The 19977-nt window shown below is 35.9% G+C and overlaps 1 protein-coding gene across 5 annotated transcripts; it reads right to left on the reverse strand.

Moving 5' to 3' along the window:
• Positions 1-552: 552 nt before the first annotated feature.
• Positions 553-17476, reverse strand: kiaa0319l (KIAA0319-like). Of its 5 annotated transcripts, none has more exons than XM_083524040.1 (22): positions 17314-17476; positions 13819-13942; positions 13570-13688; positions 11267-11619; positions 10933-11176; positions 10199-10297; positions 10002-10099; positions 9824-9911; positions 9112-9204; positions 8167-8299; positions 7287-7515; positions 6241-6364; positions 6001-6133; positions 5711-5859; positions 5431-5582; positions 4995-5133; positions 4206-4365; positions 3826-3968; positions 3561-3683; positions 3349-3439; positions 2163-2296; positions 553-2079 (listed from the first exon to the last, which is right to left on the reverse strand). In XM_083524040.1, exons 3-22 carry the CDS (start codon positions 13679-13681, stop codon positions 1883-1885), a joined length of 2994 nt encoding a protein of 997 aa, XP_083380166.1. In that variant the 5' UTR covers positions 13682-13688; positions 13819-13942; positions 17314-17476; the 3' UTR covers positions 553-1882. The 5 variants fall into 5 exon arrangements, with proteins under 5 accessions (XP_083380166.1, XP_083380169.1, XP_083380167.1 ...); XM_083524043.1 differs by having other exon boundaries at positions 2163-2251; positions 17314-17471; XM_083524041.1 differs by lacking the exon at positions 17314-17476 and having other exon boundaries at positions 10933-11158; positions 13819-13952.
• Between the last annotated feature and the right edge of the window lie 2501 nt (positions 17477-19977).

The following is a 19977-nucleotide window of genomic DNA, read 5'->3' on the forward strand; positions in this document are numbered from 1 at the left end:
ACTGCACCCCAGGCCTCCTCACCTCACCTTCAATACCTTCAGTACCTACTAATGCCCTTGTGGCTAAAAAAAAAAAAAGCAAAAAAAAAGCACAAATCTCCACACTCTAAAATCTGGTGGAACATCCTTCCAGAAGAATGGAAGTGATCACATTACATGTGGACTAAATGTGGAATGGGATGTTCAAAAAGCACATAGAATCTTATGGTCAAGTGTTCACAAACATTACCCTTTTAAAGACACAGCAATTTTGCAAAATATGGTGCACCAAATGACATTGCTGAGTGACAGGGTTACTGTTTGTAATATCAATTGCAAGTACAAAAATCCTGGTGGTGCCTTTTGTTGTTAGCCAATTTATAATGGTAGTCATGAAGTGATTGTGAAATCTAGTAGTGTAATCTTTGCTAGTTTGGGAGATCTAAACCGGGTGCATTATAAATTTAATTACTTTACAATATCTAATTCTTAAAAGCCTGATTAAAATTTAATTCTGCAAAATTAAATTAATATTTTACACACTCTGATAGTCCCACACCATTAAAACCACACTTTTCTTAGAATTACATGAATTTAATTAAGATAATCCAGTTTCGTTTGAGTATATCACATGACATAGGGAATCCTTCACTATAATATTGATTTTAACTGATTAAGTAAACCTCTTTGTTTTTCTTTTCCCTGCTTTAAATGGGGTCTAGATTTCCCATTTATACATTTGTAAGAACAGCATCAATAGAATTAGTGTACATGGATAAAATATCACAGTTCTTTTAGTATTTACCATGTGAACACTGAATTCAAGTAGTCCAGTTAATATATACATCATCACTAAGAGCAACACAAAAATAGGGGTGTGCTGAACACAAAAATATCACAGAAGCCTTTATCAAAAACATTCTTAATCTGAACAGTGAGCATTAACATCATCTAGAAAGAAACCTGTGAAAGGAGAGTAACAGGCAGATTGTGTGTAATGCAAATTGCACGAGAATTAAGTGACCAGATAAAAGAAATGAAAAAATTCGACAAGACGTACAGTAGTCATTCATGATCACATGGTCTATATCTTGAGCTGAGTACCAAGCTGTTTATTTGGACAAGCTTAGATGCGAAGCTGAAGGCGAGGTCCAGAGTTATATTCAGTCTATTTTCATTTTTACATTTTATTTTGCCTTTAGCTCTCTTTACTCAAGCAGATTGCAGACTTCATTGTTGTTTGCTGGTGATTTACGTGAGAGATTACACGCTGCCAAAAAGGCTAGACAATCCAATATAATACATGCAGTGTTTTCAATAAAATAAATCTTTCACCACACAGTCATACATGCAGTCATACAACTTGGCAAATACAGGTGCAGCACTGAGGACAAACTCTCTTGTTTGTAGTTACTCTGCAGTATTGCCACCAGTGTAGGAAAACCGTCTAGTTAATGGATGTTCAAGGCAGTGTTTAGAGAGGTTAGATCAGCAGTTTATCAAAGCATGATGGATGAAGAGACTGTCAGACAGGCTCAGGACAGGGATGGAGTGTCTCTCTCAGAGAGATACTTCATTTAGCTCAAGTTTCAAGTCTTTTAAGCAGCTTTCCCTTTTACATATTTAATGTCTCCTTCTAAAATATATTCTTGTTTACCCTTGGGGGGTGAATGGCTCTACACATCAAATTTCTTTTTTTGACAAGATAGAGACAGCAGCAAAAGAAGTGAATGCCCTAGTTACTAAATCAACATGTCTTCTGGCTCAGATTGGGCAAAGATTTAGCGTGGGGTGGCAGTTGAAGAGGCTACATTTGTTTCTGGTTTCTTTAACACCCAGCTATGAGGCTTCAAAGTGACATATCATTGTTGCATTCAAGGTCCATATCAGTGATGCTGAGTCACTATATAAACTCCTCCCTCTGTTTTTTGGTTCTCTGGGGCCCTTGGCCATTGCGTAAGGAGCCGTTTTGAGGGCGAAGCAGATGACCACGCTCTCGATCAGTCCAGGGAACACCTGCTTGTCCATCATCACTGTCTAGGTCTGAATCTGAGTGCATGAGGGCAGATGAAGAGGGTGCAAGTACAGGTTTCATCCGGGCTAATGGAGAGAAAATGAATACCTTTAATGATAATTATATTTTATTAGATTATTTCCAGAAAAATTTCTTGTAGCAGCTTTACCTGCCCTAGGTTGGTGCAGCTCCACACTGTCTTGATCTTCTCCCTCAAGCATTTTGTATCGACTTTTCCGTCTGACTTTTCCCTTACGTCTGCTCAAATCATGCATACAGGCAGGCACAGATATATTAATGTTTCTAAAAAATTTTTTTACAGTAAACATAATATAAAAATGCCCTTTTTAAATAACAGAAAAAAAATGTCTAATGTTGTATGAAATACACATATATGGTAGAAACAGTAGACATACGAACAGACAGGCGGACGGACGCACAGACAGACAGACAGACATGTTTTGGAAGAATGCAATTCACCCCTCTAGTATTAGTTCCAGAGACATTCAGATTCTGTGCAAGATGCACTGAAGCTGCTAAGGTGGCTCAAGAAATGTCCTCAAATCACTTGTCTGTGAGCTTTTGTACGTGTTCTTATGTGCCTTGTCAGGATACCGTATTTGTTGTTGGAAAAATAAGCATTTATCTGAGATTTAAATGTTGACCAATAATATATTTTTTAAATTATTTGTACTACTTAAACTATTCATTGGTATAATTAATGTATTTTGTGTGTAAGAACATGCTGTGTGTGTGTGTGTGAGCTTTGAAATTAAGGGTGATGAGAAGAATTATACTTCAATATGTGTAGCTTGATATGGAACGATGTTCATTGTAGGGTTATTAGCCATTTTAACTGGAATATAAACTTTTTGCCCATCCTAGTGACGAGTGGTGGTGTATTGTGTATGTACACACATCTCTCTGGGCTGCAAAATTGCAATAAAGCTTGAATTATTTGGCATATATTGGGTCTTGTGAATATTAATCTACTGAAGCTCTTCAACATTGCCCATAAAGAAAACAGTATCGGGTCCTATTTTTTAGGGTCCTAATATTTTAATTTTATAATCATATACCTGTTATTTGAAAAGGTTATTATATCAACATTTATTTCAGGATAAATGTTTCTCTGTAGAGTGACCTCATTAGATAAAGCCACAAAAAACCTACAATATCTGAGTGACCAAACAGAAAAAAATACATCCTTTCACTCCTCGTTTCTTGCTACTTAATCACAAAGTTAGAAAGCTACTCCCACTTTCCAGAAAGACCATGAATAATTTCAAGGTTTGTCTCATAAGCAAGTCTTATGTAACGGAAATCATTAGTCTCATGGTTATCCCATCTTTTACCTCTTACAACAGCAGACAAGGCCCCATACAATGGTTGCAATGGCAACCACTATCATGAACGATGTTATGGTCACATACAACACACTCCATTCTGAAATAGAAAAGAAAACCAGCACAGTTAACTAAATAAATATTTAAAATGTGTTGTTTATATTACATGATCTGTATCTCTTTACTTCAATGCTATCATATTCTCAGTATGTGTTCCTTACCGCAGTTGCTCTCGCCATCACCAAGCTGGGATCTGATGAAGTTTTCCATCCAGAAAGGGTGACACACACAGCGACGCGTAAACGAGTCACAATCTCCATGGCTTGAGCAGTTCAGCTGGCAAACTAAATACATAATCCACAAGCACAATAAAACATTTAGAGCCAATGGCATAAAGCTTTAACAAATGCAAAGCAAGAGCACACTACTACTAGCCAATGGCATAGAGCCTTCACAAATTGTATGCAAGAGCACACTACTACTAACCAACTGTGTCCACACTCCAGGCCTTAAAGATGAGGAAGTCGTTTTTTTGTTTACGCAGTTTGTTACGGAGTCCTGTGGCAACACTGTGACCAGACAGTGGTGAACGCCCGGGTCCTCCAGACACCAGAAATACTAAACGAGTGCTGAGGAAAGTCACATACATACACATGATCAGTAAATGGCACAAATTCGAGTTTTTTATTATTGCTGCAGAAACTAAATTAAAATTACAGAAATTTGTCTTAACCAGACAAACTCAAAATAATCTGAAAATAAGCTTATGGCCAGAAAAGTATCATATTAGATGCTCATTAGATTAGTTTTTTGTGACATTTATGCAGCATGACATATATATATATATATATGGTGTCTAGACAGACCTGTGTTCATTGAAGGCACTGATTTCCCGTACAGTGATGTCGCTGTCTAGTATGCCCAGAAGAACAGCTACTTGTCTTAACAGCATGTCTCTTTGCCTGTGAGAAACCTGAGACACAGCCACCTCCAGCACCAGCTCCACTAGGTCTCGCTCCCACACATCTATAAACAAGCAGTGCAGGAGAACTGAAAATAAATACTCTAGTCTTTTTTAACTTACTCTCTATTGCCTGTAAACAAATGAGGAATTAGTGTGGAATCATCATTTTGATGTTTCTAGTACCAGGTAAGAAAGGATTAAAAAGTCTAAGGGTAGAAACTTAATACAATATACAACACAATTTGCAAGTGTAATACAATAAATGTGTCAGTTCCAGAGTGGTACAACAGAAAAGATTATAGATCAAATCAAACGTTGACTTTAAATTTATGCCCAATATGGCTGTGCTGCATAACCACAACTTTGCCCTAGGATTTAAAAAAACTAATGATACAGATTTAGACATTAATTTATAAATCTCACTAAACATAACATAAAATCAACAACAACTGCCCATATATTAAAAATATTAGTGCTTTTCAATGAAATGGGTTTCCGCATCTTTTCTCAGTAGAAAAACAGTTAACAGCGCATACATTTTATGCATTAGCATTTTATTATTATCACTGAGATAATTAATTAAATACAAGTAAATATTTTAAAGTAATTGAACAAACTCTTGCATGCCCACAAACTCAAATACCCTAACACGCACATCCTTACACACACAAATCCTTACAGACACACTAACCTGGATGCACCTCCACAGTGCCTGTGCTGAAGTCACTTTGGCCCTTACTATCTGTGACAGTCAGAGTGAAGCTATACTTCCCTGCTACCAAGTTGCCAAGGAACAGCACCGCCTGGTGGTCAGAGTTGTTCAGGGCATCCTTTCAAATCAATCATATATATATATATAAAAAAGAGAAAACAAAAGAATTAATTTTTTTTTTAACTGGGGAAAAAACTAGCCTAAATAAAATTGTTTACTGCCACATAAAACAGTAGACAATTAAGCATGCTTTACCGGAAACAAAAAAATAATTATATATTATTATTATTATATAATTAATACCAGAAGAGTGCAATAACTAAACACTTTTACTCTTTCCCAATAAACATAACTGGTATAAGTGACATAATTAATGATTCATTTATAATTTTCTTCTCCAATGAGTAGAGCTTACCCCAGCTGCAGGACTGCTGTCGTCTCGCTTCCAGATGTAACTGCTTATTCCTTTGTCATCAAAGGACTGGGAGCCATCCAATATTGCTGTACGAACAGGTAGAGTGACCGGGAGGCTGGACTGCACTTTGGCCACAGGTGGCTTGTCAATCTCTGATACCAAGGAAAAGTAAAAGACTTTAGAATAGTGTATTTCATACTAAAACTGTGCTGTATATGCTTTCAGAAACTGGAGACAGATGGCCAGCAGGTGGTGTGGTTTTATCATACAAGCTACATACCTTCACGAGCAATCACAGTAACCGTGTCTGAACCTTGCAGATCCCGTTCATCTGTCACAGTCAATTTAAAAGTGTAAGTTCCCACCTGAAGCCCTGTTACTGTGGCAACGGTGTCATCTGCATTCTCGATCTTCACTCCATCTGGACCTCTGTGTCATCACATAGTTACATAATGAAGTCACATGAAGTACTGATTGAAATGCTGTATTTACATTAACACCCGTATCTATTGCTGTGATGTGTTTCTACATATGGATGAATAAGAAAAGGACAATTATTATGGTACTGACTCAGTTTTTTCCCAATGGTATTTGACAATTTTCTGGTCATCACTACTCTTGCTGCCATTGAGGGTGGTGTGATCCACAGGAAGTGTCAGCTCCTTGTCTGGCCCTGCATCTGCTACTGGTGGCTTGTTATTCTCTAAGGACAGATAATCCACAGCGCACATGATTAGGGATAAACACTGTAACTGGCTGAGCCTTGGTTTTAAAAAAATCTATAGTGTTCAGGATGTTATGAGAACTCACCTGGTTGCACAATGACCGTGACCTTTGCTGTGTTCTGCTGTCCAGATGAATCCGTGACAGTGAGCTGGAACGTATAATCTCCCTCCTGCATAGCAGATAGCTGAAGAGTAGGCGTTCGTACTCCCTAGATGAAGGCAAAAAATATTTATTAAAATTATTTACACAAATCAGATCTAAATACATTTGAAGATATTCACACACGTATCTGTTAATTAATTACTTTATAGCAAGATTTATTTTTATTAGTACATCATCCCTTTCCATTAAAGTTACTGAGTAAATATCTATACAAGGATTGTTACCTAAGGCAATATGTGTGTACGTGTGTGCACACAAGTAGATTGAGTGTATAAATAGCTCATAGGGTGAGCATAAGTGTATTTATTTAATCACAGCAGGTTGTATTCCATTCCTCTCCGGCTTATAATATAAAAGGTGTGTCTATGTAATACATTCAAAATAAAAGATAAGCTTCAAACTAATATTATTGTCACCATAGAATTTTTTATATTTTGTTACATGCATTTTTATAGTAAACATCATTGGCAGGATAAATGATTAATGTAATGAATTTGATTATTTGCAAGTTTCACAAAAATAATCAAATGGGAATGGGAGTTTTGCAAGTTGAATAGGTCATAAATGCATTATAATATGTATTATTATTATTATTATGCATTGTTAATCTGTTTATAAGTTACTAACCTTTTACTGTTTAAATTTAATAGATAAGTAAAACATATTGTGTTTTTTTTAAGTTAATAAGTGCACTGCTATCTAAATACTATGCATGTATTGCATCATATAGTGTGTGCGTACTGTGTTGCTTTTCTCTCACACTGTGTGTGTCTTAACCTACAGTGCTAATATCCTATAGAATTTACTATTGTGGTAAAGTGAATTGTTTTAAACTATGGGGCCTATCGATATTTCACTGTCATGGGAGTTAGGGATGCAGGTCGACTGTACATTACTTTTGTGAGGTAATGGCACACAGTAAAAAAACAAACAAACAAACAAACAAAAAAAAACATCCTTTTGTGTACCTGCATCTCCACCACTTTGCCCTTGCTCTCTGGGCTAAGAGACCATTCGTAAGCCAGAGGCTCATGATCGTCTGTGCTTTGGTTGCCATAGAGAGTGATGGAGTTGCGTGGGAGGGTGATAACCTGGTTGGGTCCAGCGTTGGCCACAGGCCGGTAGTCCGTTGCCTTGTTGACCGACAACATGGCCTGGGTTGAGTTTTGAGCACCATCCGAGTCAGTCACTGTGAGGCTGTAAACATGTACAAGTAAAGCAGTGCAATAAAAAGTGCAAGGAGCTTTTAAGGAGAAATATTTAACAAAGGTATATTACAAAGCTAAATTCTGCTCTAAATTACTCCCTTCAGCAAAAAGACAGCATTTTAGACAAGTGTCTAAAATGACAGTTGGGTGGGTTTTAATCTGGTGTACTATAAACCCAAGCACATTGGGTTACTCTCCTTTATAGTGTAAGCAGGTAAGTGATATAGCAAATGGCTTAAATTTCCTTACGTCTGGCATCAAATTTACAGAGTAACTCCACGTATCAGATGTGATGCTTTAAGACATATACTTTTGAAGACTCTTTAAATGCCACTTCTATTATAATTTAAGACGATGATGATATGGCAACAAAAAAAAAAAAAATTACATTTACACATATTTACAAAAACAACAGAAGATACGTTACCGTAAATAACGCTATTAAAAATAGAAGATGCTTGTCTTTGCTTTAACACCAGCAAGGTGGTGCACATTTTTTAATATATGCCCCATTTCAATAATATGGTCTGTTGTTGCACCTCCAAAATGACATATCTCCAGTGATTCCAGTGATTCCACTAAATGCAAGAAAAAAGCTTTTTTTGTACATATCTCATTAGAATGAAGACAGAAGTTTTACCTGAAGGTGTAGTTGCCAGGGACAAGGCTTGTAAGCGTGAGAATAGCTGTATCTGCTGAGACTTTCTCTTCTCTGAGTGGCCCCTTCACCTCTTCCCAGTGATATGTCACTATCTTATCATCATCAGTACTATCTGGAGGATGTATATGCACACAGTATAAACTATTCAACTTAAAAAATAAAATAATAAATGTTATATTTTTTTATAAATATAATAAACACTTTTGGTGGATTTTACAGCTGAAGAAAATTAGGCAAACAATAGTGCATTTGATTTGGTTTCATTTCTACCAGAAAAGGTAAAAATTGTATATTGTTTAGTTTTACAATGAAAAAGTGTCCAAAAGCTTTTTCCACTGTAACCTAAAACACCTTGAATAAATCTGTATAAAATATTGTTTATTGTTTAAGGACATTGGAACAATGATAATTGTAATATCTGTATTCAATTATTAATGCATCTGTATAGAATATAATATAAAAGCTGTATTACTTCTGGTCCAGATGTTTTTTGGTGCCTTGGAAGAAGGTGCCACAGTTTTTCAATTATTAAACTACATATGTTTAAAGCAGTTTATAACAGATTTACCATTTATTACATCATTATATTAAGGTTACACAAAAAAGTTTGGCATGTGACTAGATACACACATGAAGTCTGAAATCTAAATTATTCAGTAACCAGTTTTTGTTTAGGTTGTTTAGGTTGTGACAACCAGACAAAATGCTTTCAAAATGCTTTCAGGTCTCACTTTTCATGTAAAATCTAAATCAGCGACAGACCTTTGGCTCACAAACATATAAAAAGCAATACAGAAACATTCCAGCTTAATGTAAAGTATCTACATCCTGCATCTAGGAAGATCCTCATTACACACTGTTTTTAGATTCAGGACACCATCTTTCTATTAGTGTATTTTTCAAAAGAGCATAACTGTTACTCACGACTTCCATCAATCACAGTGGAGCTTGTAGGTAAGGAGATCTCCTGGTACTTTGGTAAAACTATAGCAACTGGTGGTTTATTGACTCTTGGTTCTGTGGAAAGAGGTTTCACAACATAAGATTGTAAGTGGCTTAATTGAAAGTGAAGTCGAATTCTATCAAAATAATTTTACGTAATAACCTGTAGAAACTGATTTCTAAAGTTCTCACACACACCACATTCATGGTGTCAGTCTCTAGAGAGTGATATCTGTAATAAAATGCCCCTCTAAAATGCTCTAATCAAGGCAGTGTTTCCTGTTGGGCGATCACTATCAGCAATTACTCTTCAGACTAGCTGTGGATATTATTATGACAAACATTTTAGTAAGAAGGCACTCGTTAGTTTTCTTTTTTCCTAATGGGATTAAAATGTATACAATGAAGGTGATGTAACCATAGAAACTAAATTTGAAAGACTTTCTAAGCATCCATCATGATTTTAGACACAAATGAATATACAATGTAATAAAAAAAACTTTTCAATTACCTCCCCTGACATAAAATAAAAATGCTTCTGAAACACTGTGGGTGTAAATTGGCCTGTTCTCTCACTGATCATTACAATTTGTATTATTGACACATTTTTGTATTATTTGTATTATTGACATTATTGTTGCTTTATCCTCAATAAGTTGCATTTCTCAACTAAATAAACAGTAAAAGCAGTCACCTGGTTTAACTGTGACATTGACATAGCCTTCACCATGTGCACCATCACCATCCACAATCACCTCAAACTCATACAGACCCACAGTAAGCTGAGGAGAAAAATCAATAATTCAGCCTCTGCTCTACAACCTTTGTACTGGAATAATGCTGGCATACTTCTTTTTTTTTTTTTTTTTTACCTTGCTCAGTTTGAGTGTGCCACTATGTTTCCCTTCCATTTCTCCACTGTAGTCTTTAGGGTGAGTCCTCAAACGCCAGTCAAAGGCATAGCTACTATCTAAAAGCAGAACAAAAAACAAACAATAGTCATCCAAATATTTAATAAAAAGGACATCATCCCAAGGAGCACACAATTGACTTAATTGCAGTAAGTTACCTTTAGGGGGTGCTGGCAGTACAAAAACATTCAGCTCCACCTCATTTCTTGGAAGAGTGACTTCCACATTTTTGCCAGCAGATACCACCAGCTCCTTCACTGTTGTGGAAACAAATCAGAATCTCTATATACTAATAAAACAAGTAAGATGCATTGCAAATATAAAACATTTTACCTAAGTTCGATGAATGAAACTAAAACACTAATTTGTATGAAGCCAGTGTCTGGGTACAGAATATGACAAAAATGTGAGATTTTCCACTGTATTTGTGATTACTTTTATATAATGTAATTGTTGTGTGATGCTGTCTAATAAAACAGTTGTCTTATCAGGCAGAGCTTTGACAGATATGAATACCGGTATTCCTTTAAATAAACAGGTTTTCAGTTTGAGGTGGGCTTTCAAGGCAATACATAGTATAACACTGCCATTACAAATACAGTATGTTTAAAGAAAGTACAAATAACTACATAAACTCTATGGACAAACCTATTGGGACAGCTGACTTATTTAGCCATTTGTTTGTTCCCTGAGATGTTACCAAAAAAATTACGCTATCTATTCCAGCATTACAATGAGCCTGTGCACATTTTCTTTTAGAACACAACATTTTGTGTCCTTAGTTTGTGACCAGTACAGATCCTGACACAATAAAGCCCCAGTACAATTTTTTTTTTTACCTTAATAGCTAAACTATTAACAAAAAAACTTGATTTAACAGTGTCTCTCATACCTGGTGGAGTTCCCGCTGGGGTGGAAGAATAAGTTGCACTTGTTGGTGACCCAGAACTGCTATTGGAAGATGAATGATCCATACTGTCTTCTGACAATGTTGAATTCTGCCAAGATGATGAAGCTGCTTCCTCTCCACTACCATTGACAGGCTCATTAATTTCTTTACTGGCTGACTCAGAGGATAGAATACCACTGACTGCACTTGCTGATGTTGTACTGATGGGCTGAGATCCCGAATCATCCTAGGTTAACAAAACAAAGAAAAACAGAATTCATGCACAAACATAAATATAAATATATAAATATATACTGTATATATAAAAAATACATACATAATTGCTGGACTTATGCTCAGGTCTATCATTAACATCAGTAAGCCATGTTTGCCGTGGGATTCTTCCTTTCTTGGATTTGTTCTTGTCCAGCAGCTGTAAGATGCCCAGAGAATTGATGTGAGCCAGCGGCAGAGAAGAGATTTCACAGCCGTTGGGCCGAGCGCACTTCAGCAGGACACAGTAGCCCCCGAGACTCCACACTGCACTGCACGAGGGCTCCAAACAGCATGATTCCCAACAACGAGTGCCACCCTGGTCCACGGCCAGCGGCTGCCAGCCTAGCCCAATAACACTACTGCAGGGGATCCCCAACACACCACCTGACACTCTGCACATACTCGCTACCACCCCTAAAAGAGGGAAAGTAAAGCAGAAAAAATGTATCCAGTCAAAAAAAAAACAAATGCTGGAATTATTGGCACCATTAATACATACATTATGAACAAAAGGCCATGTCTTTGTTGCTGCTGTTCTTAAAAAGCCAGTCTTCATCCATGTTCATGTTAATTGTTGAACTAATAGTTTAAATATTAATTTTTTAAGTATACCTCTTTTGTATACAATTGTATAATAACTTTTCACATCATTTTGTTTACTTTTTTCCACATGCATATTCTTCACCATGTTTCTGGATGACTAACCTCTTATTTTATCATACAGTAAGTAACAGGAAGGTGCTGGTCATTAAATTAAACATGGGTGGAGGTCAAGCAAGTTAATACATTAATAAATAAAAAAATTTATTATAAATAAATACAATTTGCATGGCAAGGAATAGTTTTCTAAATAGTCTGAAAATGATTTCGCTGAAGAGTGATTACTTAACAAAAATGAGTAAAATTTTTCAGAACAATAGAAGTCATGGATGGAGTAAGATATGGCAAAAAACAGCAGAACTCTAAACACTGAAGGCCAAGAAAGGGGAAATGAGGATTTTCCTTTTCATAACAGGACATGCTTATATTCATTACAGAACATTAACAACTGAATTTCTCTTCATTTAACTGGAGTTTGTAGCTAGTTCTAAAAATCACATGATGGGACTCTGCAGCATGTTTTCCAACTTCTTTATTTATCTAAACACACTTCTTACTCACAGTGCAGTCTAGCTAAACAAGCTCCAAGCAGCATATTATGGGATTGCTATTAAAGACGCACTGATGGCACTTAAGGGCCCCGGGGATTTTTTTTTAGAGATGGGACACACTGCAGGTCTGTTTTCCAATACCCCCTCTGTGCGAAAGCTTCCTTCTCATACACAAAGAGACTATTGTCCTTCCTGCATTGAACTCCTTAGTCCTTGTACCATCAGTCACTGTGACTGTAACAGCCAATCAAGTTAACAATGTAATAATACACAATGAAAGCTGATAGTGCAATATTTTAGGCAACACAGTAACAAATAAATAAAGAATTGAGCAGAACGGTGAGATTCCAGAAATACAAAGGCATTTTAATTACTTGCAAAAAACCTGTTTGGTCTGATTGTATTGCAAGTTTTGTGAGCAGTGGTATACATGTCTACAGAAGCCACTGGTTAGCATAGTTTCACATTTATTAAAAAAAACCATTTAATTGTTGAAATGATTGTAGATTACTACAACTGCCACAACCTTTAAAGCAAGTGGAGTCTCTGCTGGTGAATGGAAACACAGATAGCACATCTTTCTTATTCTCAGACATATTGCATTGAATTCATTTAAAGAGTAGAGCAGATGGAGATCTCACGTCAGATCAGCCGTCTGTTTGTTGTGGAGAGTTTTTTACTAACTAAAGGATGAACCATAGTTTTCCAGCTAGTGTTAGTTATTGTAAATTTATGTTAGCAGGTCAGCGATCTCTAATGACTACCTGTCACATTATTACACCAGAAACTGAGCTGCTTTATAGTCCCTGCCACACATACAGTACAAAAACAATTATTTTGTCTAGGTTTATTCATTAAATTACCAAGTAAATGACATGGCTTACAAAAAAATCTGAACATGAAAAACCACCGAAGAAATGTAAACAATACACTATGTTACTTGTGTATAAAAAAATATGTATACTGTTTAAAAAAAAAAAAAAAACATAAAAAAATAAAACTTATATTTGAAATGCCCCCCACCTCTTTTTTTATTTTACTGGTTCAAAGTCACAGAAAACGAGTCTAGGATGTCTATTTATTGCAACATATGGCATTATACGAGTCAAAGCTTTAGAAAATCTTAAAGTTTAAAGGCTGCATAAACCATGTTAACACCAGAGAGATGAGATCAGCTGCATATAAAATGTACAATAATTTGAATATAGCTTACCAGCAGGAGGGCAAAGGCAAAACAAACAGCCTAAAGCCAGAAGAAAGCGCTGACTGGATCTAATCCACTGTGGCAAACCACAGCTGTGTGTTCTTTCTATCGCTTGCAGCATCTTGACACTAAAACCAAGGAGGATAAAATCAATTTCAAAAGGACAAATGCAATGCAAAGGAAAATGTTTTAAGTGCAACTAGTAAATACAATACAAAAGTACTGATGGAAAAAAAACCCTCATGAGGCTGAAAATACCTTTTTCAAAATGGAAGACAAAAAGAGGAGGATGGTGGGAGGAACAGGGTGAGAGGTGAAGAGGCGTCCACACCAGCACCTTGAGGGACCACAGCAGCATTGCACTTTGCAGCTTGACAAATATCTGAAACAACAATCCATCAGAAGTTCATGAGAATATGCATATGAGGTAAAATGCCCCTGTAGATCATAATGCTGAGATCTAGGAGAATAGAAACTGCTGTGTCTAATAAAGTCCCAGTTAGTTAAATGATGACCAAGTTGAGCTTGTTTACCCAGTGCAGCTTCTGCAGCTCTATAAAGTCCTACAACCTCTTTTGTATCTTGGTTGAAAATGTCAAGTTTTAAAAGACACCAAACAAACATCAGGTAACATCAGGATAATACAATGACCAATTCAGTCTCATGGTAACATATGTATGTATTAATGGTAACACAACATGGAACAGGAAAATTGAACATTAAAAAAAAATACACAACGAACAAATGAAGAAAATGGAACAAATTGAGAAATAACTGCTACTTGTTTACTTCCTACACAACAGGATGTGGCTGTGTTATTAGATTACAATTTAATCTTCCCCCACCACACACACACACACACACACACACACACACACACACACACACACCAAAAAAACTTAATATTCTTATAAATCTTAATGAAAAATAGTTAATATTGTTTTAAGGCAACTTACAAAATCTGAAACTAATATTGATGATCTTATTGCTAACTTTTGAAACACATCAAATGTTTTTTTTTTTTTTTTTGTAATGCCATGCCAGCATCGGTGGCTATTTCCATGGCAAGATCAAGGTATTTTGACATTTTCAAAGTTTTGACTATGGTAGAGTTTAGTAGTTATATGGAGTCCTTCAGTTTAATGTTCCGTAAGTATTCTAGCATTTTCTTTGTTGATATATTTTGGAAGACTCCTATATATGAACTTTCTGAGTAGAAAGGCTGTCTTTTATTTTTAAGTGTAATGCAGTCCATTAATGTGTGTTTTAGTCATCTTTGTTTTACAGGAATTGCATGTTGGGGGTTCTTTTCCGTTTATTAGAAAAGGGTTTATGATACTGGAGTGTCCAATATGGTATCTTGTATATATGATCTGGTGGTGTCTGGATTAAAAATTAAAGTTGATTTGTCTTTAGTTTATAATTAAGTTGATTTGATGTAGCTTGTCATATGTGCACTGGTCTTATTCTATTTGCCTTTTTTTTTTTTTTTTGATTTACTTTTTGATGGTGGGATTTTGCAATCTGTGACTCATTTCTAAAAGCTTTCTTAGCAGTACTGTCTGTCTGTTCAACAATATGTTTTTTTTTTATAGTTTTGTCTCTATCGGGAGTCCACTTTGAGTAGGATGTTGGCAATTATGGGATGTTTCGTTTTTCGGGATTCGAGTGTTTGGGGGATGATTTTGAGTCTGTGCAGATTAGAAAATGCCGTCCTTGAAACTCATGATATCAAACCACAGCAAAGTTGGTTTCTCAAGTAGAGAAGACACGGATTAATTTTAATAACAGCACCATAGATCATGCTTAAATATAAATGACTAGTTAACATGAATGTAATAATTCTAATATATTCCAATAAAGGAAGAGAACATTTGTCAATAATTGCTATAACATTTGTAAAAATAGGAAGAACCTTGTTTCACTGATGTTCCATATTATTAAATATAACAATAAATGGTAACGATCATTTATAAGTTGACAAAAATGTCAAATTCTGTGAAAATTGTGGTGATTTAAGAAGAATTAAATACCTTTTCTATGTAACTGTATCCCACCATCTGACAAGGATATTTTTCTGTAATGGACTGGCCCATTTTAGTTAAAACAATATACAGTTTCAATGGAAGCTTAATTATACACTAAATCTACACTGCATTACATTAATGTTTCTCATATAACCAAAAGTAAATACACTAAGCCAATTGGTAAGCTAAGTTGTTAAGCCAATTTTGCATAAGTAAGCAAAATCCAAATTTGCATAAGTAAAAACAGAACGAGGAATTTACAAGGTTGTATACTTTTACAGTTACAAATAAAAGCTCATGTTCACATACACTATATGGCAAACGTTTCTGGACACCTAACCACATTTCATTCCAGATTTAGTCTTCTCTTTGCTGTAAATAAAATACAGTTGAGTTCCTGTAGAGATATCTAGACCATAAAAAAGACATACTGTACAATTATATGCTTTCCAACTTTGTGATAAACGTTTGCATAAGGTCCACATTTTTGGATGTGATGATCGAGAACCCACATATTTTTGGCCCTATAGAGTAGATTTATTAGAATAGGGTTTGGACCCACCATAACCCTGGTAGTGCAGTCACAGAAGATGTGTGAATGAACTAAATTGAATTCTACTAAAGCTGTTGTAGTCTCAGAAGGTTTTCCTCATGGTACATATTTTCTCAGTTGTGCCTCATTTTTGCATTACCCTTGTAAGAAAACCACTGTGGAAATGCACCATCTGGGAGCGTAAACTACCCCACATCTGAATATGTACTCCTGACAAAAACAGACAACAACAGTGCCTTTTAAACCTACCACATTCACTGTCAAGGTGGCATTATATTGTCTAATATCTAAATGTTTATAGGTGACACCATGTGAGCTACATCCATATAACTAAAATCTCCATGTACAAGACACTTCAGGTGCATGCATATGTAAACAAGGTTTTTCTTAAACCTGAAGTCCAACAGTCAGTTATGCTTCAGGGGAGACACTGCGTACAGAATAACTGGCTTAGACAACTGAGCGTAAAAACTAAAAACAACAGCGGGTTAAGGACAACACTAATGATGTATAACAGATCTGTCATGGGTGGATAGGCCAATCCCTTCCCTGCTGCAGGATAAGTTAAAAAGTCCACATCCTGCTCTTTTGGGGGACTGAGTGATCTAAGAGCTCCACACCACTCTAATGTAGATCTAGACTAATGAACACTTTGTTAATCACTGATCAGGACTGAGCAAGTCTGGGTTTTGCTTGGACAATATAAGAACAATGACAGCGTGAGACAGTCAGTTATACAGTATTATTATTTTTATATTTTATTTTATAATCATTAGTTTGATTATTATTATTATTATTATTATTATTATTATTATTAATTATATTAAATGTATAACAAATTCAGTGTGTTAAAATGGTTGATGTTTATATGATCATGTAAATACAACCTGCATATACAGGTGCTTATGGAAAGTTACAGAGAAAAATATATAACCTTATGTTAAAACGTCACTGACAACACAGAGCATATGATCAGTCGTTATTACACAACATCCCGAGGGACATACATGATCTGGCACAACAATAATCCGATCAGATTATGGGTACAACAGCTGTTTTGGTGCATGGCAATAAAACACCTCACTGCGCAGATACAGGTGATAAAACATCATCATTCACCATGTACAAATCACACTACTTCTCATCATGACCTGGTAAAAGAGTGTCACTTACCTCCTCGACGAGATCCCTGCTACCGGTTACGCTCCAGTGCCATTTGTGCTGCAGGTTTTCTCGACGCCAGTATACGCGTTCTGAGGTCACGCGTTTCTCCTGCCTGCACCTTCACACGGAAATGCACACATTCCGGAGAGGAAGCTACTTCCGCCCTCACTTCGACCTGCTGTAACACCCACAGTTTAACTTATACGTCTTAACAAATTGCTAGCGATGGGAAGCAATTTTGGGGAAAAAATTATCACGCTATTTAATATTAATTAACATTTATATATTAAAAGAAAAAACATTAATTTAAATAGATTTTACAAGATCGGGGGACGACTTTGCCCATGACAAACATGGCGCCGTGAGTCTTGCTTGTCTGTTTTTTTTTTTTTTTTTTTAAGTCATATTATTATATTATTATAATATATATATATATTATTATTATTTTACGCCGTAAACAGTATAATTTTCAGTTGTATATATCAGTATAATGTTTCTGATATAATATTCTTAAAATTTTTTACATAGTTACATTTTAAGCTAAATAAAACGTTTGCAGTGAATTGCGCTCACAGAACTCGTTTTCTGGGTCTTTTGTGCCCCCTAATGGAATGTGCTCATAAATGCACATCATCATCATTATCATCATCATCATCATCATTATTATTATTATTATTATTATTATTATTATTATTATTATTATTATTATTATTATTATTATTCAGAAGAGATGGCAGTGGAGTTTTTAACAAGATTGTTTAGCAGGATTTTGGAAGGTGAGAGGATGCCTAAGGAATGGAGAAGGAGTGTGCTGGTACCGATTTTTAAGAATAAGGGAGATGTGCAGACCTGCAGTAACTACACGGGAATTAAGTTGATCAGACACACCATAAAGTTATGGGAAAGAGTAGTGGAAGCCAGGCTGAGAGAAGAGGTGACCATCTGTGAGCAACAGTATGGTTTTATGCCGCAGAAGAGCACCTCAGACACATTATTTGCTTTGAGAATGTTGATGGAAAAGTATAGAGAAGATCAGAAGGAGTTGCATTGTGTGATTGTGGATTTAGAGAAAGTGTATGACAGGGTGCCTAGAGAGGAATTGTGGTACTGTATGAGAAAGTCAGGTGTGTCAGAGAAGTATGTGAGGGTGGTGCAGGACATGTATGAGGGCAGTGTGACAGCAGTAAAGAGTGTAGAACCGACACACTGGTTCAAGATGGAGGTCGGACTGCATCAAGGATCGGCTCTAGACCCTTTCGTGTTTGCAGTGGTGATGGACAGGTGGGCGGATAAGGTCAGACAGGAGTCTCCATGGACTATGATGTTTGCGGATGATATTGTTATTTGTGGTGAGAGTAGGAAGCAGGTTGAGAAGAGCCTGGAGAGGTGGAGGGACATGGGGTATATTGGTAGGAGAATGCTGAGGATGGAGCCACCAGGAAGGAGAAAAAGAGGAAGGCCAAGGAGGCAGTTTATGGATGTGGTGAGGGAAGACATGCAGGTGGTTGGGTTGAAAGAGGCAGATGTAGAGGACAGGGGAGTATGGAGACAGATGATCCGCTGTGGCGACCCCTAATGGGAGAAGCCGAAAGAAGAAGAAGAAGAAGAAGAAGAAGAGGATTATTATTATTATTATTATTATTATTATTATTATTATTATTATTATTATTATTATTATTATTATGTATAAAGACATTTTACCAACATAACCCTATACATGCTCAAACCATTTTTAAGATAAACCCTATTCTCAACTTTGTAGAAAAAGATGAAACTGACATTAGCTCTCAGATTAGGACTGGATCATATAATTCAACAAAGCAGTAACTCGGATTTACAACTGTAATAAATAAACAATAATTATACAAAAATATATTATATTGATTATATAAAGAAGTCATTATAAACAATAAAATTACAGAAATTAGAGAAGGATGTATATATGTGTGTGTATACTGTCTTTGTGTGTGTGTGTGTGTGTGTGTGTGTGTGTGTGTGTGTGTGTGTGTGTGTGTGTGTGTGTGTGTGTGTGTGTAAAACATACAGTGTGCGCTCTCTGTCGTCTCTGTTTCTGTCATCTCTCTTTACAGACACATTATTAAAACAACCTAAATCTAAAAAAAAAATACTTGCCTCATTGACATAATAAATACACCAATAGAAAGCTTGAAATGTCTATTTTTTAAATAATCCACAAAACGAATGTTCTCTAAACATGTAATCTGTATGATCCATAGGTATGGACTAAGAACAACACATTTTATATAAAAAAAATCTAACAGGTGTTAACTTGGAGGTACACATGGAAGCAGTGCTTTTGGCACCATTAGAAAGTGAATTTGAGCTATGTTTCTATCAATATCTCAACATTTTAGCAATACGCTCGAATAGACTGAGCTAAATGTATAGTGTTGTTATGTATGTCTGTACGTTTCAGAGTCACTAACAGCTGGAACCAAATTTAATATGTGTGTCAACACACTTTGCCAATAAACCTGATTCTGAATATGAGGGAAATAGCGCCACTGTGTGGTGTTTATCCTTTTCAATAATGTACAATATGTTCCCCAGTAAATTTTCTTAGAGACATTTTTAAATTGTAAAGTTTCCTTTTCAACTGATTGCTGTGAACGTATGCATTTATTAGTATTGTCTGCTAGTATTTTTAGGGTC

Source organism: Silurus aristotelis, assembly GCF_946808225.1.
Source record: "Silurus aristotelis genome assembly, chromosome: 21".
Lineage (NCBI taxonomy): Eukaryota > Metazoa > Chordata > Actinopteri > Siluriformes > Siluridae > Silurus > Silurus aristotelis.

Excerpts from the sequence above, each read along its gene's own strand:
- kiaa0319l (XM_083524040.1), bottom strand. The coding sequence starts at position 13,681 with ATGCTGCAAGCGATAGAAAGAACACACAGCTGTGGTTTGCCACAGTGG. Across the intron at positions 9,912-10,001 it reads GCACACTCAAACTGAGCAAG|CTTACTGTGGGTCTGTATGA; the intron begins GTAAAAAAAAAA and ends TTTTCTCCTCAG. Across the intron at positions 3,684-3,825 it reads CTGGAGTGTGGACACAGTTG|TTTGCCAGCTGAACTGCTCA; the intron begins GTTAGTAGTAGT and ends TTATGTATTTAG.